The sequence below is a fragment of the Pholis gunnellus genome (assembly GCF_910591455.1).
Source record: "Pholis gunnellus genome assembly, chromosome: 11".
In the NCBI taxonomy this organism is placed as follows: Eukaryota; Metazoa; Chordata; class Actinopteri; order Perciformes; family Pholidae; genus Pholis; species Pholis gunnellus.
Window position 1 is genome coordinate 19223949 of NC_136538.1, and position 19342 is coordinate 19243290.

The 19342-nt window shown below is 42.7% G+C and overlaps 1 protein-coding gene across 1 annotated transcript in view; it reads left to right on the forward strand.

Annotated features, from left to right (window-relative positions):
- Positions 1-19342, forward strand: part of ccdc88ab (coiled-coil domain containing 88Ab) — a gene marked incomplete at its 5' end in the record, with an annotated part of 58553 nt that overhangs the window by 26155 nt on the left and 13056 nt on the right. The window contains 16 exons of the mRNA XM_079169115.1: positions 5655-5713; positions 6438-6521; positions 6695-6835; positions 7745-7917; positions 12057-12138; positions 12698-12856; positions 13237-13383; positions 13524-13668; positions 14145-14323; positions 15195-15332; positions 16432-16615; positions 16767-16897; positions 17121-17414; positions 17768-17950; positions 18532-18810; positions 19018-19142. Coding sequence (XP_079025241.1) covers positions 5655-5713; positions 6438-6521; positions 6695-6835; positions 7745-7917; positions 12057-12138; positions 12698-12856; positions 13237-13383; positions 13524-13668; positions 14145-14323; positions 15195-15332; positions 16432-16615; positions 16767-16897; positions 17121-17414; positions 17768-17950; positions 18532-18810; positions 19018-19142 — 2503 coding nt within the window. The remainder of the gene's footprint in view (positions 1-5654; positions 5714-6437; positions 6522-6694; positions 6836-7744; positions 7918-12056; positions 12139-12697; positions 12857-13236; positions 13384-13523; positions 13669-14144; positions 14324-15194; positions 15333-16431; positions 16616-16766; positions 16898-17120; positions 17415-17767; positions 17951-18531; positions 18811-19017; positions 19143-19342) is intronic.

Below are 19342 nucleotides of genomic sequence, written 5' to 3' on the forward strand. Positions count from 1 at the left end.
AAATATTAGGGGAAGGAAAAAGCAGTATTACAAAGTTAACTTTTAAGACTGAGAAACATAATTATACTTGTGCCATTAGTCAAACCACAACCCAACACTTTGCCCTGGTTTAATGAAGCTCTGAGAAGACAAGAAGGCACGCTAACTCTGTGTACTTCTATCACCTGAAGTGTTAAATTAATTTAACCATTTTGCAGTAAAAGCTTCGACCTATGCTGACCGCAGACATTTGATATGCCTGAGCAGCCTTGATGCAACAGTAGCGCAGTGTCAAGTGTTTGTGCTTCATGAAAACATGTTTGAGCAGCTTGACCTCTGCAGCCCCAACTGCTACTTGATATCCCAATGTGACCCCGATGAAGCCTGTGAGCTAAGAGATGAGATAAGATAACTTGTAGCAGGCCTTCGTATTAGATTGTGCTGTGCTGGCTGTGGAAATAAAAGGATTGTGTTGATGACTCTGTGATTGGAAAAAATGCTCCCAGCCTGATAACATCTATTACAGGCACGATAGCCCGACACTGGGAAACTTTAGCTAAGACCACTACACCGTCATTGTATTTTTACTTTTTGGAAAAGTGTGTCCACACAAAGCTTCGTAGCCTTTGTGTACATCTCTGCAAATGTAATCATCAGCTCTTCACAGTGAATTGTTTCCAGGCTCAGCTGACGCAGCGTGTTGAAGGATATTCGTACCTGTTTTTTTTTTTAAGCTGATGAAATGGCTTCTAAATCCCCGTCCTCCCTCAGCTGCTTTTGTCACACTTTCACCACCACCATTGCTCCCCACAGGCATGAAGGGTAAATAAACGAACAATAAGAGGCTGCAGAGTGTACACTCGCATAGATGTGCGTCGTCGTGTTTGCTTGCGTTTCTTTTTCATGCGAGGATGATTTGGTTGTTGATTCCCCTTAGAGGTAAAACATCTGCCCTGCAAAAGGTTTGTGTTATTATAAGTAAGGCCATCATTATTGTGAAGCCAAGAGCAATTCTTTCATGAACAGAACTCCCAAAATATTTTCAACTGTTTGAATTTCAAAGCAGCACATTTCTGAAGATCTACACCTTGAAAAACCCGATCTGCAGCCTTACAAAGAACTTAATTGAATACTGAAGTCGACCTAACTCAGACGAGAGCGGAGGGCAGCTCCGAGCAAGTGGACCGGAGCAGACAGAAAGCGTTGGACTGCATTCCTCAGGGTTTCTTTTGCCCTTTACCCTCTAGCTTGTCAGATAATCAGTCAGTCAGTCAGACCAGTGGTGGCTGTAGAGTCTGACTCTCTGGCTCAGCGTCTGCCAGCTGAAAGCCATTGGCCATGTGGCTTTTATTATGCTCTCATTAGGGGGCAGGGGACGACTCTGCGCCTGTGTGAGTGCGTGCACTTGTGTTCAATCGGTGGGTGGGGGAGGGGTGTGTTAAAACCTGTGAACAGTGGGAATGCACTGTCGTACCCCAAGGCTCTAATTTACCTTAGTCTGCCCATATGCATGCACAGTGAGATGCACAGACGCACACTAACCTTGTGCATGCATGTCGTGTTTAGCGCATATGCTTGCATACACACACACACACACACACAGTGCCTCCTTTGTTTAGTCTATCTTAAAGCCTGTGAATTTTCAGCAGCGATCTGGACTGATCTTCTGATAACGTAAAGTATTTCCCCTCAAAATATGTTTGGTTACTCTGTCCCGTAGCTGCTTCACACACGTCACTTGCAGTCATTTATGTTATCGTTATTTCATGAATTCAGTCTGCAGTGATTGACTACAAAAACATCATATCCTCACTCCACTACTTCAAGCCTAAATATGGCCAAACATGTGGATGGATCAAGAACATGGCTGTAGCTGAAAGCTCCTCCCAATGAGCAGAACAGTAGCAACAACAGGAAAGACAGCTGTAGACAGCTGACAGAAAGCATTAACCGAGGGGCTTGACGGTTATGTGTGTGTGCGCAAAGGGGAAACTTTTTCTAGCAGAAATAGCAGGCCTGATTTTTTTTTTTTTTTTTTCTGGACTAAACAGTGTTCCAAGTGTGTAGGCGAATGTTTGGTGTGTTTATGCAGTCTGTTTCCACAGTGTTGTGGTGTCTCGTGTCTCCATAGAAAAGAAATGAATAGACTGAATTGTTTTTGTGTGTGTTTACGACTGAGAAGATGTACGCACTGGGTTGGCTTTAAAAGCTATGAGAATGGATAAGCAGAAGAAAATGCTAATTTGACTAAGATGCATTTTTGTGTTTTCATCATTTGCTTCTTTATGATGAGCCGGGTCAGTGCTGCTTGTGTAAAAGCAGACTGGGTTGTTCGGACATTGTTTCTTATGTCACTTGACACTCTATCTTGTCTTATAAACCCATATGCCCCTGAAATAATCTGAAAATAGGGTTCAGCCAACTCCATCCACTGTTCCAGTGAGATGGGCTGAATATACTCTGGCAGGCTGTCAAAGCAATAACGGATTGCTTGTACCAGTTTCACCACTGAACTGCAAGTCATCGGGTCCTCAATGACTCTATTCATCATGGCAGAAGAGAGGCTTGTAGCAATTGATTGCACATGTAGGCAGCCGCACTTCTTTCTTCGTCTTATTCACATCCTCGCACACAGATTAACAATGGCGTTGCAGGAAGAAGGGTTAGTCACTGTCCGTCTGACCTTTTGTCTCCTGCTCGGAGGATAAAGCAGGGGAGGAAGGAGAGGAGGCGAAAAAGGAAGCCTAGATGAGTGAACGCAAACACTCGGGAGGCGCAGATGATTTGTAACAATGTTGAAGGAAGGAAGGATGGGTGGATGCGTGTTGCAGAGAATAAATGGATGGATGAAGCGAGGGAGAAAAGAGGAGGCTAGCAGAGAGATGGCAGCGCCTCCTTGAAGCCTCCTTGCTGCTAGAGGGAGATTTCTCTTTTCTATTTTCAACCTTGCCTCTTTGCCTCCCTCCTGCTCTCTTTCTCTCTCTGGGTGTCTCTATTTCTACATCCCTCCCATGTGTTTGTGTTGCTTGTGCTCTGTGGTTCTTTCCCTCTTTTGTCTCCTTTCCTTTCATCTCTCCCTCTTACCATTTCTCCCTCTTGTTCCCCCTCTCTAGCTGTATAAATTATTTATCCTATGAGGGTCCTTATCTTCCCTATGTTGCTTCAGTAGATTTGCTGAGCTAAATCCATTCCCCTGACCAGAATAGGTTCCTACAGCTCTAATAGTGCACCGTTAAGCCCCGCAGCTTTGAGAATTAAGTTTTATCTATCGTCATCCTTCTAGGCCCAAATTTGCTCTTATTCTCTTCAAAAGCCGAATATTTCTTCTCTTATCCCGAATGCAGGTGCTGATTACGGGTTTTCTAGTACTGACTAAGCATAAAACGGTGACATCCTCTTGACTGATAGCACACTACCATTATAGCAGGAATGGAAATGAGGTTTAGGTGGATAGATGGCAAGGAACTCGAGTCTTCATTTGAGCTTTTCCATCAGTGTCCCAGTTAACACCCATAAAGCCGTGTCATTTATGTCTGGGTGCTACTTGGTACAATCAGTCCTCCGCAGTTGCAGTTATTTAATCAAGTTGGTTATGGCTGCAGCAGGAGTGACATCATCAAGGCTCAGGTGAACTACAAACACCGTTTCCTAGTCCGACGTTAAAGGTGGGTTTAAAAATCTGCTGTCGGAGAGAGGAATGAAACGTAATAATTTTTTAGAAATGGGGATACTAGTTTTAGATTCAGCCATTCATAGTGTCGCCCTCGGTTGTACACACAAAACATGACAGAGGTAGTTGCGTAAGGAATGACGAAAGGAAGTGTCTGTCTGATTGTCAGCTTTAGAAAGTTTCAGAAGTTGCCGGACACATCCCTGACGTCTGAAAGATGTGAGAGGTGGTACAGACTAGTGCATGTTTTCTTTGTAATATATTTAGCTGTAATGTCCTACCCAAAGCTGGAAAGTTCCCCTTACACATAGAAAAACAAAATTCACCTTCTTTACTTGGCTGCAGTACAGAACGAATGTAATTTCAGCTGAATTTCCATGATGGACACATCCAAACATCATCCAGCCTTAATGGGTAAATCAACAGTGAAATAACCTACAGGGGAAAAAGGCTGCTGCAAAGCTTTAGTTTTCCACCAGCTGTAATGCAAAACAACCCGCTGTGACATCACCGACTGAACCAAAAGTACAAAGTGTATGTCTAGAGAGCAGCGCAGCAGCTTTCTTTCTCTTATCAGTGATAGTTTGTCCTTTTTCAACTGCTGGCTTGCGCCTTTGATCAAGGATTAATGGTCATGAGTAGAATATTGGTCTCGCATTTAAAAGATGATCATTTAACGTAATACTTCATGACCACATCGAGGTCTAGATTGCTCAATAACACATTGGCTTGTGTGTCTCTATTGATTCAAGAAGAATGAGAGGATGGAGATGTACTTGGTAGTCAGGAGGATTCTGTAAAGTTGAAGGATAGATTCTCTGTTGAGCTTTCCCAAAGGAACTGCTTGGTCGTCTACTTGCCGCTCTCTAAATTGGTGCTTTACACAAACAATCTGACTCCTTTCTCCAGCGTTTGCGATAATGTTGAGAAGTAGCTTTATTCATCCGATTTGATTTTCATTTTAAATCATTTGGAAAGTCCCCCAAATTGTAATCTCATAGAAAACACTTCCTGTATGCCTGCCATTTAGCTGATGATTGGCCCATTAAACTGAGCGGCAAACAGACCACCCTAGACAAAAACCATGCTGTCACTAATCTGGATTTATTATTATTAGAGCCGCACAGTGTTTGCACTCACTACCCCCCGGGCCACATGATGAGCTAGTTTATCACACACACGTACGCATGCATGCAAACAAACAAACGCACAAATGCACAAATGCAGTGCTCTAAAAGGGGAAACGCATAGTCCTGGTATCGACATAGACTCACAAATTGCATGTATACCACACCACTTAGTCAGTGTAACACACACAGGCACCACCTGGTTTACTGTTGTTCAGGAGTAAATCCCCCAGATGAGCTCAGGCCTGTTGAGCAGGCTAGCAGCTGTTTGTTGGTTTCAGCCGTTTCTGACAATATGTCCTGACATGTGGAAGAGTACTGGGAGTTCATCCTGTCAGCGATCTACACTGTGGAAAACATTGTGGTACTGTTACTAGAGAGGGGGGGGTTTATTAGGGGGAATTGAAACAAACTAAGAATTTAGTTAATTGGTGTGTCCAAGTAAATGTGAGATGTATGGACGGTTTTTCCAAGCTAAATCTTGATTTGTTTTTTTATAGGAAAATACATTTGAGTATATATTTGAAGAGTAGACCGATGAGTAAGATCTGTCTAGGAAACACCTGCTATAACCTAGATAATTACAAAGCACTTTGTGGGGCTTTATTTTAAAGAAAGGCTTTTACAAATCTAATCATGTCTGTTAACATCCTCCATGAATCACCAGATCGCTCATTTTTGAAGTGACATGCTCGAGGCAAAGTTTCTGATCGCTATCAATAAAACTATCAACATAATTTGTTCACTAACGTCTGTGTGTTGTGAGCCTGCTCCTCATGAAACCACAAAAGCAGGTTCAACAGAATGTCAGACGAGACAAAATAGAAACGAGACAGATTTAATGGTTTGTTGTCTTTGTGTTTTATTTTCTTCTTTAGAACAAGGTCTGGAGGAGATGAAGAAACTGTTGCTGCTGCTACTAGGCTGCGCTGTCCAGGTAAGAGCACAGTTTAGTCCACCTAAACACTAAAGGGAGCTTTCAAAAGCCAACATTTAGTCCGTTTTAATCAAACTGTGGTGCGGTTCAACCCCTGGGTTCATTTAGGGAGTTATGAAGGCAGTAATCGTGCTCTGGTATGGACCTTAACTTCAAAGCCAGTCTCCATTTGATTCACCCTTCCTTGATAACAGCCATTTGCTCCCTTTTGATAAAAGGATTTAACTCTTTTGTACAGCTAATGCTTTGTAAAAAATGGCTTTCCTGTCTTGAGACAAAGCCCTATTCAGCTCTGATTGCATTCAGACAAGGGCATAGACCTTTCACACGCCCTGTTGTTTTAGCAAAAAGACACTATAGTTGCATTCATGCGTGTTACTCTGACTTAATATTCTTAGCTTCTCAGCTTACATTAAAGACCTGGTGCTGAGTAAAAATTAGCACACAGGGAATAAGAGCTTACGTCTGTAGTGCTGAGTTTTGTTCTTATCTCATCTTCTGCCAGCGAGAGAGGAACATGATCTTTGTCTGATCCAGAAGATAAAGTCACATTTGAAGACTAGACTTTGTTCCTAAATACAACTTCCTGGAAATATATATCTGATCAGTGTCTGTCACATATCTGCAATGTCGCTCCCCTAACCTCCAGTTGGCCTCTGACCCACCTTACACTGTAACGTAATCAGTGTCTTTCTTCTTCTCTTCTTCCCACCTCTGTTTACAGTGCGAGAAGAAGGAAGAGTACATCGAGTGTATCCAGACTCTGGACTTTGACACCAAAGCTTCCATAGCGTCCCACATCCAAGAGGTATTTCTCCTCCATAGAAAACCAAAAGCATGGAGACAATTAAGATATTTCATCTCCTGGACCTCATTTAGCTTTGTTACCACTCATCGAATGTACACTTTGCTAATGGTGGAATAGTTCATTTTCAACTTTCTGTTTGTCTGACAAAGTGTCATGAATGTTTGTGGTTTTAGGTGACTCATAATCAGGAGAACGTGGTGGACCTGCAGTGGTTGGAAAGTGGGGAAATGCCTCCTGAGGACCTGGACAGCCTCTCCAGGAATCTGGCTTTCCACCTCAAACGCCTGGTGGATGACAGGGACACACAGCTGGAGGTAATAACATACATATGTGTGTGTGTGTGTGTGTGTGTGTGTGTGTGTGTGTGTGTGTGCTAATATAATACTATAATAATAAAGCAACCTCAGCAATAGTAGTAGTAGTAAAGAGTGGGTTTCTGTGTTTTTATATTCTTTTTCTATGTATGTTTGGGGAGGTTTAGTGCGGTGGGCTTTTCTGGTTGTTTGTTACAGTTCTTCGAGCAGAACTCTGATAGTGAACATGGTGAGCTATTTCTAGTCGGGGTTATGTGGAAACTTTTCCCTTCTTTTACGTTACCACAAAAGAGCAGCCTCAGGAAGGAAGGGTTGAAACTGTTAACTGTCTCGTTGATGGAGTGTGTGCATGTGTGTGTGTGCTTTTTACTTAGAGTATATGCGTCATTAAATGAGTTTCCAACCCATAGGGTGCAGATGATAGCCGATCTCTGTGTGTGTGTGTTTTTGTGTGTGTGTCGGGGGCTCTAATAGCCTCCAGATTATCACTGTGTAGTCCAGCCGCTCTCAATTAAAATCCCATTTCCTTTCTGGGACAATAGATCAAAATCGGCTGTGTGTGGGACTTTGGGTATACTTTTTGCCCTCTTGCCTCTGTTCTAGTTTTGGGTAGTGGGGGTGCTTTTGGGTGAATCCATGAATCAACTCTCATCTTTGTTGTCAATACTAGTCCAAATGTTGAATTCTACTTCTAACTGCTGCCGTTGCAGGAAATAGCAATGATGCTTAGTTCCCCTGAATACAAATGAGAAATTACATTTATGTTTTAACACTATTTGTAGTATGTTCTCTTATTAAGTCTGGTTTTGAGAAGTCAAAACTGACTTCTATTAACGCACTCTTGTACTCACCTACACAGCTAGAAACCTCACTACCTGTGTATTCTCTTTTTTCCCTCTTTCCATGCAGACTATAGTGGAGTTAACCCAGGAGAGAGACTGTGTGCAGCTGTCTCCGCTGGCTCCCTGTCCGACCCAGTCTCCCGGCGACTCTCCCAGTATGAGGAGGACCGAAAGCCGTCAGCACCTCTCTGTGGAGTTGGCCGATGCCAAGGCCAAGATCAGACGCCTTCGACAGGAACTGTGAGTGCCACGGCTTTATCAGCTAGATATAAAATACTGAGATTGGGCAACGGTGAATGGGATTCTTCATCACATTCCTGTCGGGAGCGCACTATGAGTGTATGCTCTTACTTGTTAGTGGTAGTTTTAATGACTTCATCCGAGCCTCAAGCAGGATGCTTTAAGACGGTGACTATGCAGAGAGGAAGATTCATAGAGACCAGCGGTTCATTTCCTCCCTACATCTCCATTACTCACATAAGACCAGGCTGTTATGATGTCATACTGCGCCACACACACACACACACACACATGCATCATTGTTTGGCCTTTTAAATTCTGCCTATGAATAATAGAGCTTCCTTTTTAAAGTGCTATAATCCCTTGCCAGACGAAGGCTTAATGGTCAACACAAGACCAGTCGAAAGAAAAGGGAGCACCTTCTGACAAGGGGAAGTATTTAAATGTTACACAAACGTCACATCTAAGTTAGCAGACTGGCTGGCCTGGAGTCTGTTTTGTTACTGAATGCTTTGACAGAACCTGAGGTATTGTGTACTTCAGTCTTTCTTTGTTTTCAAGATTAAAATCCCCACTTAAACTAATCATGGATTAGATTTCAATGACCGTGTCATGTCAGATAATGCGTCGGTCCTACTTCAAGGGAATCATTTTGCATGATTGAGTGGATCTGACTTCCAGTGTAGAAGAACTTATTCAAACAAGTTATCTTGCTCACTTAATCTCCTAGCGACCCTAAGGATTTGGAAAAGGCCTTTGAGCGTATTTGAATGCTGAGTCATTCTGCCCCTGTAGTTTGCAGGAGATCTTTTTCTGTCTCCTTTGCATTTAGCCCACACACATGCCATTGTCTATTTGACTTTATTGTTCTTCAACAATTGGTTGTAACTCAGAATGGAGTGCAGCTCTCACCCTCTGCTGAGAAAAGGTCTGACATTCATCACTGTAGACATCACCCTTATACATCCGTGATCTACATCATGATGATTTCTTCAGTAGACCTAAATCGGGCTTTTAGAACATCACCCGACAAGCCAGTGAGTTATTTTGTTTGTTGGTTGCCATGGTATTACTTGTTGTTGCGAAGGACCAGACAAGGAAAAAGGGCTTAAAGTCAGTCGACGCTGATGTAGTCTGCTCACATGATGCAGTTTCTTCTCGCAGGCAGAGGAAGAGTGTGTTTTATTGTGTCTGGGTGTATGCACATAGACAAATATTGTCTCTCTGCATACAAATGGAGATTTGTGTGTACACTGTTTAGGGTTGTGTTTGTGTGTCAGAAGGAGACCAGGTTAGAGCCAGGGGGGATGAATGGTTCAGTGGTCCCACAGTGGTCTGTTTGTTAATATGTTAGATAAAGCTACTGCTTTCTGGCTGCTTTCCCTCCTCTTGTTCATGCTCACACACACTGAGTTCATGCCTACAGTATGAAACACAGTTATTTGGAGATGCTATTCTTCAGCGTGAGAGTCAACCCAATGCCCAGGCCAAAAATGTATTTCGTACTGCTTCCATTCACTTACCTCTAAAGGACCCGTGTTAGCTTTAAATGTAAATGTATTGCACCTGTTTTTCTTTCTCAGCACAGTCCAAGATATTACATACACTCAGTTTGTCAGGTTCACCTAGTTAAAACTAATGCAGTCTGATTCTACAGTCCTGCAATACATCCTTCTCTGTACAATGCAACATCTTCAACAGCACCACACACTATACTACAACCTCGTGGATGTAGCATTTATTGCATGAAATAGATCAACCTAATAAACTGGCAACTGGGTGTAGATGTGCAATTAGGACTGGCCTCGAAACATCCAGATAAAAAACCCACATTTATTCAGTTGAATTTATTGGATCTGAAATATAACTATTTATCAAGCAAAACAAATGTAAAGCATTAACTACTACAAATCCTAAATAGCTCATTGACATAAAAGGCAGGAATGTCCCATTATGCTGGAATTGGTTACAACCAAACCAAATGTGCATATTTTATTCAAGACTGATTGATAGTATTTTAAACAATTCTGCTGCGTTGTAATTGTTCTTTAACTAACCATGTTCCTGCAGGACTAATTCATTGACTACATCATTTGTTTATTGTAAAATTGAATACTGAAGGTCAGGGTTGATTTTTTTAATTTAAAATGTTCCTCAATTTTAAATTTTTAAATCATTTGTCAGGTTTGGTAAGTTTCTTTTAAATATTTTTAATGTCTTTACTGCGTACAGGTACACCCCCCCTGTTCCTTGGCATGCTATTATAGTTAAACAGTTCAAAAGTATTAAAAATGTAGGGTTGTAGGGTTATGGAAATATTGAGATTAAGACGAGGAAGACTACCAGTTAGACATGGAGTGGCCTGGAAAAGGTTGCCTTTGTTTCTTGGCTTTTCAAAGACAGCAGTGCATACAAGTGTTTGTGTCTGTGCTTGCGCAGATGCAGCTCGTGTTAAACCATTAACATAAGAGGCAGAGCCAGCTGCATCCATAATATGAGCCCAGAGCTAATCTTCCATTCTAAGGTTGACAGGTGTTTGTGATTGTGGGACGGGGAGTTGCGAGGGGGGGAGGGGCTGCAGGAGGTAGAGGGGGTTAACTGATGAAATGAAAACAGAACTGGGTAAAGGGAAATCCTGCCTGCATGTCGACTCATACTTTCCAAATAACGTTAACTGTGTGAGGAAGGAGATAAATGAAAGAAAAGAAGGGTGCCTTTTGCTTATTGAGATGCAACCTGAGTCTCCAGAGAGCTGTAATCAAATAGGCCATCAGATGTTCAGTGTTGCAGTTTCATACACACACACACACTCACACTCACCGCATCACAGCATCACAGCATCTCAGGAATGCAGTTGTTTTCCTTCAAAGCGGTGTGACACATTCTCCCTCGGTGGTTGGAAGGAGCCGGGAGAACACGCACACACTGACATAGACAGCAAGTCTGCCTTTAGGTGACTGCCGTATTCGCTGTCACTTAAACAAATGGATACGGGAGAGTGAGACCCTACCATTGAGGGTGAAAGAGTGAGGCATTTAATTCTATGTTTCGCAACGCTTGCGCAATCAGATGTAACACTTTCTTCTCTCCTTCTCTGATCTTATCTGTTGCTGAAAATTCTCCAGAATAAAAGGAGATGCGGGGTTTGAGCCTCGGGGGCAGATTTGCATACGTTTACCCCCGAAGTCGTCACAGGACTCTGACTTTTCTTCAGTTTTTATTATCGCCGTTGTTCCCCTCACTGTTTGTCACTGTGTGTTATGCTGAGTGTGATGAAGAAGGCTGTTTATTATTAGCTGAATTCAAAGCAGGACACAGGAAAGACATTATGTCATGACCATCACAGCTCAGACACACCGGACACAATAGGCTATTTTTACACGAGAGAATGGTTTATTGGGCTTATTCATGTCTTGAAATCAACTTTTATATTTTTGTCTTTCAACAAAGGCCTATTATGCCTAACGGGATGTTGCGTATGCTATGTTTGAATGCTAACAGTAGTTTGATTTAAGAAGCCTCATTACTTCAAATTTAGAAATTTAGTGAAATGTACAGACTCAATGGCCTCCAGAAAAGTAGGATTGCTTTTAAATATGTTTAGTTGAGTCTTTAGTTCACTCTTCTGTCTGACAATGTAACTCAACTCCATATTCTTGCATTATTAACAGCAATCATTTTCGGAAACAACCCAATGTATTATCAAAATGCCTACCGACTGAAACTAAAATACTTAAAAGTAAAGTTAAGATGGTGAAGCTTTTTTGGCAGATTATGTAAAATGTGATTTTTCTGTGTTAGTATGTCAATAGGCTGCTACCATTAAACGATTTCGCTGCAAGCTGTGAAATGGAAACAGCCCTAAAGGAATGTCCTTGTTAATACTCTGAATTGGTGCGCAGACAAGCACGCACTCACAAAGAAAAACTTGGCCCGTGATTGTTAGTGTACAGTTTAATGTTCATCACAGGAGCAGAGACACAAAACATCATATTTCTTGCCTTTTTTGCTGCAGAGACATCTGTATCTTTCCCTACCTCCTGGCATTCTCCCTGTCCTTCCTCTTTCTAGGTTACATCCTGTGACCTTTTCTCCCCATCTTCCCTTTGTTTAACTCCTCTCGCTCTCTTTTTTTTCAGAGAGGAGAAGAGTGAGCAGCTGTTGGACACCAGGCAGGAGCTTGACAACATGGAAGTGGAGCTCAAGAGGTTTCAGCAAGAGGTAACGCAACTTAGTCACAGTGATCCCTCACACACCTACATGCACACAAACATTCATAATATGACTTCATCCTCCCTTTGCCTACAGCTCCCTCCTCTTTCTTAGTACTTTATGTCTGCAGCGCTGCCAGGCTTTAATCAGCTAGCTAGTGACTTAGCTCATTACAGGCTATTAGAGCTATCTTTAGTCTAGCAACAGCCTCACACGGCTTTTGATTTTGAAGTGGGCAGCAGGCTGACGAACTAAATGCTGTAAACAAGGTGGATAAGTTCAGGGCAGGGAGGACGTGTAGGTGTATGCGTGCTTGTGGTAATTGATAGTGTGTAGAGTTTTGTTCTGTTCTTTATCTGTTTATGTAACAGACAAGCCTTTGGTAGATTATCTGTGAATAAATAACAGTCTGTCATGCAAGATTACAGTCCACTGACTCGTAGAAACAACTGTAGCTTTTGATTCATGATTGTATATCTGTTCACATCTTTGTTCACGTGATTCCTCGTTTGGAGACGTGCATATCCACATATTTATGCTCTACATATTTGGCTGTCAACTCCCGCAGAGCTACCAGTTGGTGTCGGACGCTCGATCGGCGCGGGCGTACCGCGACGAGCTGGACGCACTCAGAGAGAAAGCGATCCGCGTCGACAAACTGGAGAGCGAGCTGAGCCGATACAAGGAGAGACTTCACGACATTGAGTTTTACAAGGCCAGAGTCGAGGTACACACAACTGCCCCACGCAGAGCGTTGCTTCAAGCCACGATGACAGTGTTTGGTAAAAGACACCCCGGGGATAATTTAGCATCGGGTTGCTGACATTAAAGGAACTAGCTATTGCTTGAAACATAAACATGACTTCATCATTTTAGTTCGAACTGGCCATGTTGTGAACAGCACGCAAAGCAACATGTGACCCATATAAAAGGTCCATGCGGCATAATCTCATGATGCATTTCTGCTCATCCTGTTACTATTAATACTGTTACTTCTGATTCTAGTAAGAGTACTGATATTAAAAGTAATAATGTACATCTTCTGGCTCCAGGGTTTATGTTTTGTTGTTTAACTTGTATTCTCTGTTGCTGTGGCGGTTTCTGTAGGAGTTGAAGGAGGACAACCAGGTCCTGTTGGAGACTAAGAGCATGTTGGAGGAGCAGCTGGATGCGAGCCGGACCCGCTCTGACAAACTGCACCTCCTGGAGAAAGAGAGTCTGCAGCTCAAATCCAAGATCCATGACCTGGAGATGGTGAGATGATTTATAGATCAGTGTGATGAGTCTTAGACAAGCTGGGGGTTCAAATCAGAGTAAAAGGGCACATTCATTTCATCAGTCAAGTGTCGAGCGTTTGTTTATCGCAACACACCGTCCATCTCGATTATCTCCAGGAGAGGGACATGGACCGTAAACGTATGGAGGAGCTGATGGAGGAGAACCTTGTGCTTGAGATGGCCCAGAAACAGAGCATGGACGAGTCCCTGCATCTGGGCTGGGAACTGGAGCAACTATCCAAGACACCAGAACTGACTGACGGTAAGAAGAAGATGGAGCCAAGTATCATGTAGCTGACAAGTCACCTGATTTTACCAGCTTGAAGGCTTCAGAAGGCCGACAGACCCGGCTTTGCTCATTGGCTCTTGGCCCTGGCGTCATCCCCATGGCCCTTCGGCATTTGCCCGGCCTCCACTGGGTTTTCCTTCCACTTGATTAAGACCTGTAATTAATATTCAGTGGCTCTTGGAGGGTAATCTGTGCGTTTGGATTATAAAAGCTGTTAAGAGGTTTAACTAGCCAGGGATCTGGATAAAGACTTTGTGTTGTGTGTTTGTTAAAATGGCACTTTAAAAGCTTTAAGACCTCTGAGTTAGTCCCAGGGGCCTTGTATTTATTTAGTTTTTGATGGACTGTGGCTTTGACACCAAAAATCTAAACCAAACATTGATTTAATTTATTCGTATTTGTTGAATTGTTGATGTATAATCCACATCTTCTTGCGGTCATTGACTCAGCCCCTCAGAAGTCTCTGGGCGAGGAGGTGAATGAGCTGACCTCCAGCCGTCTGTTGAAGCTGGAGAAAGACAACCAGGCCCTGCTGAAGACTGTGGAGGAGCTCAGAGGAGCCGCCAGTCAGGACACTGTGACAAAACTGGCAAAAATCAACCAGGAGAACAACAGACTGAACCAGAAAGTAAGCCGGACTGTGTATTGAAGTGTGTTTTTCTGTGGTTGACAGTTCTTAATAATTTCCTGTTTTTCATTTTTTCTGGAGAAACTTCATTAACATACTAAGATATCTGATACTGTATCAGTCCAAAGTATTTTTTTTTACACTATTCTTTTGTGTGGTATCCCAGGGCTTCATTGTTTTGTTTACATTTCACTTTACGGCATCGGTTGGAATTACAGTTTAATTTTCTGCCCCTCATCACGGTCACCACCATAATTAGCATATTGGACCGGCACTCATCCATAATATATCACCCAAACTCTTGGCTTTAGGGTTTTTCACGCAGCGATAGTGACAAATAGAAAGAGAAACCAGGGAGAGAGTATAGAGAGGGGAGGATAGGAGGATGAAAGCAAAGCTGTAAATCCACACAACCCTGCATTGCCTTTTCTCTCCAGTCTTCGACACCCAGACGCCCCTCGCTAGGAGAAGTGTCTCAGCTATTTTCAGAAACATAAGCCTCCCTCTGTGCCCTCTGAATAAAAAGCATGAAATTGTGTTTTTCTCTCACAAAGGCAAAATCCAAAGTGGGAAATTTATTTCAAAGTGACTTGAGGTTTAGAGCCAAAACACATTAAAATGTGAATGCAGCTCCTGGTAGAGTGTGTCCGTACATTAACTTGTGTGAGTTTTTCTGCAGAGCTGTGACAGAATGAGGTGATGCATTATATGTTTGTATCGTGGAGTAATAATTGCACCGGCTTCTTTGCGACTGGGAATCACATATTATATTAGAATATGTGGTTCATTCATTACTGAGCCACCATCAGTAAATTAAATCCCAATCTAGATAGTGTGTCTTCTTAAAATGTTACTTCGACTTTGTTTACAGTTGGAGCAGTTGGGGAGTGAACTGACAACAGACAGAGAGTCGCTCCGCAGCGCGGAGTCGCTCAGTACTGACCTGATGAAGGAGAAGGCTTTACTGGAGAAGACTCTGGAAACACTCAGAGAAAACTCTGAGAGACAGGTACACACACACACACACACACACACACACACAGATTTAATTTGGGAAGCTTATCCCAAAACTATTATTTTTTAGTTTTGAAAATAGCAAATCTCTGAGAAATAAAAGCATACGAATTGTATTTATGGAACAGGCTGCATTTAATTTCTTTTGTATAACTTGAAGTTGGTATACTTGAAATCGATATTCATTTAGAAATAGTAAACTTTTTAGTAAAACGTGTTTATTTGTGCACGTTTAGCATGAATAAATGTTTCATTCTGTGTGTTTACATTATTGCAATTAGTTTATAAAACCTTTTCATATATAAAAATATAATCTTATACACACCTAACTCTGCTTTTATGCCATAATTTGCCACACTGCCTTTATTGCGCACAGCGGACCGGCGTAGATCCTGAAATGATCATCCCTATGTACTGAATCGAGAAGCATTTTAGATTGCGAAGCATTCACACCCCTATGTATGTGGATTAAATCTTCTGAGTGATAATTACTTGACGTTTTTCCTGAATGCCACATTTTTGCTGAATTCACTCATTGTGCAGAACAAGTAAGTGCAGTAAACCTAATATCTTATACAGACCGACTGTTCTGAGAGTGACTGTAATCACATCAAGCATTCATGTGCTTTGGAATATCGTTAACGTTACGGTCTGTATACTGGACAAGCTTATGGTCGCATGCACCAACACATTCAGACAAACGTAGCTTTCAGACTGTGCGTCATAGATGCTGCTCTCTCCACAAAACCATCATTGATTCTCGTTCCAGGAAGCTCCAAGAACATGACTAAGCTGTGTAATTTACTAAAGTCTATAAAGAGTTCTTTTGAGAGCAATCTTTGTGCAATTGATTTGCATTTGGCTGAAAGAACTATTAGGTGGAACTGCCACTATGTTTTATTGACTACAGAGATTTCTGGTACTCTGTGGCCCCGGATTCAGTCGCTCGCTGTGTCTGCAAGGACTTTGTCGCTGTTAGACCCAAATCTGACACCTTTTAATTAGTTTAACTTAAGAGAAAACCCGACGAGCTGCACTCACAGATTACTGTGGTCAATGAAGCTGTCTTTAATACTCTGATATCTGTTTTCCAGCTGAAGGGTCTGGAGCAGGAGAACAAGCACCTGAGCCAGACGGTGTCGTCTCTGCGCCAGCGCTGCCAGGTTGGTGCTGAGGCCCGGGTCAAGGATGTGGAGAAAGAGAATCGCATTCTCCACGAGTCCATCTGCGAGACCACCGCCAAACTCAATAAGATTGAGTTTGAAAGGAAGCAGCTTCGTAAGTGACACGCTTTTTTAACTGTTTTTGTGGTTCATTGGAATCAGCATTTTGACAATTTTGTTTTCTATACATCAACTTCCTTGTTTTTTTTCATTTTGAATTCACATGATTAACATTCTGGTTGTTCCTTCTTTATTTGTTAATGCAGGTAAGGAGCTTGAAGTGGTGAAGGAGAAAGGTGAGCGAGCTGAAGAGTTGGAGGTTCTGATGCAGAAGCTGGAAAGGGACAACGAGAGCCTGCAGAAGAAAGTAGCCAGTCTTGGAATCACCTGTGAAAAGGTCTGGTGCATTTTGTTTTCTACCTGGTTTTTAGTTTGAGATGACAGCGTGTCTGTATGCTCCGTTAGTCAGTCAGCGCAAGTTTCCCCAGATGGTCCAACTTCAATAGCCTCTGTTCCATGTTATACAATTAGATGTGCAATTTTAGTTACTCTGTCTTTAGTTACTCTTCAAACAGAAGCACTCGACTCCTCATCTTTAATCATCACCTCTGTATGTGTAGGTGTCTTCTTTGGAGAAGGAGAACACGGATCTGGAGGCGGAGGGCCGTCGTCTGAAGAAGAAGCTGGACAATCTGAAGAACATGGCCTTCCAGCTGGAGGCTCTGGAAAAGGAGAACTCCCAGCTGGAGTATGAAAACCTGGAGCTTCGCCGCTCGGCTGAGAGCCTCCGGTCGGCGGGCGCTAAGGCTGCTCAGCTGGAGGCCGAGAACAGGGAGCTGGAGAGTGAGAGGAGCCATTTGAAGCGCAGCATGGAACTGCTCAAAGCCTCGTCCAAAAAGACGGAGAGATTAGAGGTAAAACTTCAGCAACGGCCAGTCATACAGCGAGTACTTCTGTTATTGGAGAGCAGTAAGACGGAGCTCAAATGTAACCATGAACGGCAAGACGCTTTTCTTTGAGAAATAAAAAGCAGACTACTGCTATTTAAAGTGTTTAAACGGCACCAGTGTGAGTTAAATGGTCCTTAACAGAGACAACTTGTGATGTGCAGAACAGCTGTAGAGGTAATGGCACCTTTATTATCATAGATTAATATTTTTACAGGTAAGTTGCAGGGGATCTGCCATGTGACGGCATCAGGGAGCAGCGCAACTAGTTCACGGATGCTTTTAATATCCTAATCTGGCTTTTCCTGTTCCTGTCCCAGATGAGTTACCAGGGCCTAGATACAGAGAACCAGCGCCTGCAGAAGGCTTTAGAGAACAGCAGCAAAAAGATTCAACAGTTGGAGGAAGAGCTGCAAGAGGTGGAGACTGAGAATCAAACCCTCCAACGCAACCTGGAAGAGCTCAAGATCTCCAGTAAACGCCTGGAGCAGCTGGAACAGGAGGTAGGAAAAGAACTGTTTCACTTGCATTCATTAGGTAGCAATAAATGCTGAAATGTGGGAAATGGTAGCCTGGAAAACAGTCTGTGTTTAAAAAAAAAGTATACAGATTTTTGGACTGCACTCTTCTCTGGAGCAGAACAAGATCAACATCAATTTGGATAGCTGTACGGGTTTTACTGAAACAGCTTCTGTGACTTTTTTTGGGATGGATTGATTCTGCCTGGCAGAATGAGGTCAATCAGATTGGCCCAAAATTGTATTTGAGGCCGACGGAAGAGAGTCTGTGTGATGCAGCAGTCTACAGAATATTATGTGTTAAAATAAATAATGTGAAAATGTGTTATTTGGCACTTGAGCAGCACCCGCCACTCATTTAGTTCCTTCTGATAAAACTGCAGCGCGTTACCCAGCAGAGTTGGATTATCCCAGATTATTTGTCGAAATTTGATTTTTGGCCCTTTTTAAATGAATGTGTCCTTTTTTGCCAAACATGTATTTACAAGGCTAAGAGAGACTAAGAGTAAATTCCACCAAATGATGTTTTATCCGTCTGCTCTGCATTACGTCCTGTTATCCCACAGAACAAGGTTCTGGAGCAGGAGAGCTCCCAGCTAGAGAAAGACAAGAAGTACCTGGAGAAGGAGAACAAGCGGCTGAGGCAGCAGGCCGAGATCCGCGACTCCAAGCTGGACGACGACAACCAGCGGATCTCCACCTTGGAGAAAGAGAACCGGACCATGGGCAAGGAGATGATCTTCTACAGGGACTCCTGCACGAGAGTCAAAGACCTGGAGAGAGAGAACAAGGAGCTGGTCAAACTGAGCACCATTGATAAGAAGACACTCAACGCACTCCGAGAGGTAAGAATAGAAGTCTGCATACAATAGTTCTTCCAACATGTTTCCAGATTTATCCGTCATAATCCTTTGCTGGTGCAGGAAGTGTGTTTTTTCTTTCATTTATTGATAACCTTAGACACTGAAGCATTATCAGTGTTGACTCTCACATTAACATCATGCATTTGTATTACTACTTATTGATGAATAATTGTGTGTGCATGTGTTTAGGAGCTTGTGAGTGAGAAGCTGCGGACTCAGCAGATGAATAATGATCTGGACAAACTGACCCATGAGTTGGAGAAGATTGGACTGAACAAAGAGAGGCTGCTGAATGACGAGAGCTCTAGCGACAGGTATCATTTCACAAAGACACACACAAGCAGCAAAGGTCACTGTGCTGTGATGGCTCTTAAAACGGAGAACCCAGAGCACTGATCACTTTTAATCATACTGATCCCAAGAGGATCGACTAAGGTCTTATTTTAGCAGTCCAAATAAGTCAGCAATGTGGCCCATTTTAAATCAGGTGTTGAGTCTATTGAAGAATCATCCT